The sequence below is a fragment of the Nanorana parkeri genome, unplaced genomic scaffold, assembly GCF_000935625.1.
Source record: "Nanorana parkeri isolate BGI_ZX_2015 unplaced genomic scaffold, ASM93562v1 scaffold81, whole genome shotgun sequence".
Lineage (NCBI taxonomy): Eukaryota > Metazoa > Chordata > Amphibia > Anura > Dicroglossidae > Nanorana > Nanorana parkeri.
The window spans coordinates 704,029-707,160 of NW_017306349.1; the positions used below are offsets into that span (position 1 = coordinate 704,029).

Below are 3,132 nucleotides of genomic sequence, written 5' to 3' on the forward strand. Positions count from 1 at the left end.
TTTATGGGGGGCTTGCTATTGGCAGTGACAGGTCCTCTTTAAAGGTGATACTGGGGGTCCAAAAGACCCCCCACCCCCAGTGTCACCTTTACACTCTGAATAAGCTATTGGGGTGCAGATCGCCCTTCAATAGTTTATAGCTGGGCTTCAGGAGCCGACCAATGACAGCCCAGGGACCGGAAGTGATGTAATACGCGTCGCTCCCGGTCCCATAGAACGGGGAGATCGGTGAACGGACCTTCGCCACTCTCCTCCCCAGCTTCCCACCGACACCCCAGACAGGAAGTGAAGGGTTAGTATGTAGTCTTCCCCTACATACTAAACACAATCCTATGTGTTTAGTATGTAGGGGAAGACTATGTTTCCCCGTGTGCTGCTGTTGGAGATTCCCCTTCACTTCCTGTTTCGTGAAATAGTGTCGGCGCGACAGGAAGTTAAAATGGAATGGCTCTACCTGAGCCCCGGCTAGCGAGTTCTGCCCTGTATGAAGGCCAAAGCCTCCGATTGGAGTAAACTCATCTGATGATACGTTGTAACCTCCACTAAAGATCACAACCAGCGGGATGAATAACAAAGCTTTATTTAACAAAATGAAAAAAAAAACACAATTCGGCACAAATTATTTTTTTAATGAGAGCCGGACATTCGTTAAACTTTAATCAAACGCCAGAGGCAATCCTCTCTCCTGCTCCTTCCTCCGAGTCTCGCATTCCTTCGTCACCTGTTCCACTTTCCTCTGAAGAAGAGCTGGAGAAATAAAAAGACGGGGACCGGGTGATGCATGCAGGAAGCCATGCGTATAACAAAACCCCGCTCCCCCCGCATGGCTATCCTCATGTAAAGTAGAACTATTGCACACAATGCAGCTTCCTGTGTTGGGGGGCAACAATGCTGCAATGCTCCTGAACTCAGAGCAGAGTTGTCGCCCTCATGCAGGCTGTGTCTGCTTACACTACAGCAGGGGGACAGGATGTCATGGGGGCGTGGCTATCGTAATGGTCACTGCCGATTCGCTAGCCTGCAGCAACGGCAAAGTCCGGCCCCCTAGCTGTGGTGAAGCTACCAATCCCATCATGCATCTGCCTCTGGGAGTCATGCCTGTGGCTGTCATAACCTAGCAATGCCTCATGCAGGGATGGCCAAACTCCTGCCCTCCATCTGCGGTGGAACTACAAATCCCATGAGGCTTTGCAAGATTCTCACAGCCACAGGCAGGACTCCCGGAGAGAGATGCATCATGGGATTTGTAGTTTCACCCACAGCTGGAGGGCCGGAGTTTGGCCATCCCTGGCCTAACGCAAAGCAAAACTCCAGCCCTCAAGCTATGCTTTAACTACAAATCCCAACATGCCTCTGGAAGTCATGCCTGTGGGAGTCCTGCAATGCCTCATGGGACTGCTGGAGGGTGGGAGTCGCCCACGCCCGGCCTAATGAGATGTCGGTACTCTGCAGCTGGAGAGCAGAACTTCGCCTAACTCTGCTATAGTGTGTCAATCAGCACCAGGCCACACCCACTGCTGTTTGGATTGACAGGTCTGCTGAAACCCCTCCCACTGTGAGCTGCAGTGACTGGGAGGGGGAGCTGGGGGAGACACAAATGGAATATTTGGGCTCAGTCGGGGGAGGTTCTATGAGAAGCGTTAGCTACAAATATAAATGTGACACTCACCAGAGTTCTGATCAACCCATTGCAGCGAGTCCATGTGAGCGTTGAGGATTTTACAGATCTGCTGGAGCTGTCAGAAAACAAAAAGTAGAGAATATTAAAGTCCATTCCAAACCGACACCCGACAGAAATCCAGTGAGCTCCGAACTCTCCATATGAGCTGACAACTGCTGCAATGAAATCCCAGGCAGTGTTGTCAGCCCCGTCTCATTCTCCCCTGGTGAACCACAGAATAGGGTGATGCTCCCTCGTCACCAGCCGGCTCCATGCTTCCTCGTCACCTGGTGGAAGCCGGCTTCCCGACCAATCCGGTATCGGCATAGGTATCAGGAGCTGGCCAACCAGGAAGCCGGGCAGCAAGTCATTACATGCCCCCCCCCAGCTTGCTGATTGGCCAGGAAGCCGGATTCATGCTTCCTCGTCACCTGGTGGAAGCCGGCTTCCCGACCAATCAGGAAGCCGTGCAGCGAGTCACTAGCCCGCCGCCCGGCTTCCTGATAGGCTGGGAAGCCGCCTCCATGCTGAGTGGCCAGGAAGCAGGCTCCATGCTGATTATTAGCATGGAACCGGCTACCTGGCCAAGCAGGAAGCTGGGTCAACACCCGCTGCTCGGCTTCCTGATTGGTCGGGAAGCCTTTGTTCTGCCGAGGTGGCCAAGGCGTCGAGATCTCCAACTCGTGACGTCGCGTCTGTTGTAGATTTCCACAAGATGGCGCTACTGCACCTGCTCCAGTCGTCAGGTTTAGCAATCCTCGTTGACTTCTCCAGTTGCCATAACTGCGCCTGTGCGGCTTACAAATTGCGACCGAGTTCTCCAACTCCCGCCGGTGCTTGTGGCGTCGGATGCTCGCACAGGCGCACTGCCGCAGATTGTAGAGCTTGATGCTTCACTTGGGTGGCTGCGCGGGCGCACTGACGGGAGTTGGAGATCTTGACAAGTTGGAGAATTTGATAGAACACCGGCTCCATGTTCCCTTGCGGCACTGCCGGTCAGAGGAAATCTCCTTATGACCAGAAGTTCTCGTATCGGTGCATCCCTAGGTTACACAGTTCTCCTAAATGGAACGGCAGCCGCCAGCTGGCGCTACCTTAAGGCCCCATTCACACTGCGCGATATCGCTCTCCAATGCATGGCAATGGGGCTCTGTCCGTCGCTGTCACGGGTTGTACGTCGCTACAGCAGGACCCTTTTTGGAGCGGATTTTGCCGCGATTCTAGTTTGCTCAATGCAACCATTTGCGCGATATCGCGCAAAATGCAAATCGCGCGATTTGCGAATCGCTCAGTGTGAATGGGGCCCTAGGGGAACTGTGTGCTGCAGCGGTCTGTGTGCCTTCAAATCCCCCGCTGCTCTCCTCGCCTGTGTTGGCGGAGGCAGCGGGGACCCGCTGCATTCCTCCGCTGCCCCAGTACCTCTGCTGCTGTCCCCCCCTGGTCTGTTGGCTTCTCCGTTCCCCCGTCCAGCC

The 3,132-nt window shown here is 54.3% G+C and overlaps 1 protein-coding gene across 1 annotated transcript in view; it reads right to left on the minus strand.

Annotated features, from left to right (window-relative positions):
• Nucleotides 1–642: 642 nt before the first annotated feature.
• NUP62CL (nucleoporin 62 C-terminal like) overlaps nucleotides 643–3,132 on the minus strand; it is a 22,432-nt gene continuing 19,942 nt past the window's right edge. The window contains exons 13-14 of the mRNA XM_018576964.1: nucleotides 1,670–1,736; nucleotides 643–747 (exon numbers count right to left, since the gene is read on the minus strand). Of these exons, the coding sequence (XP_018432466.1) occupies nucleotides 656–747; nucleotides 1,670–1,736 (159 nt within the window). The 3' untranslated portion in view covers nucleotides 643–655. The remainder of the gene's footprint in view (nucleotides 748–1,669; nucleotides 1,737–3,132) is intronic.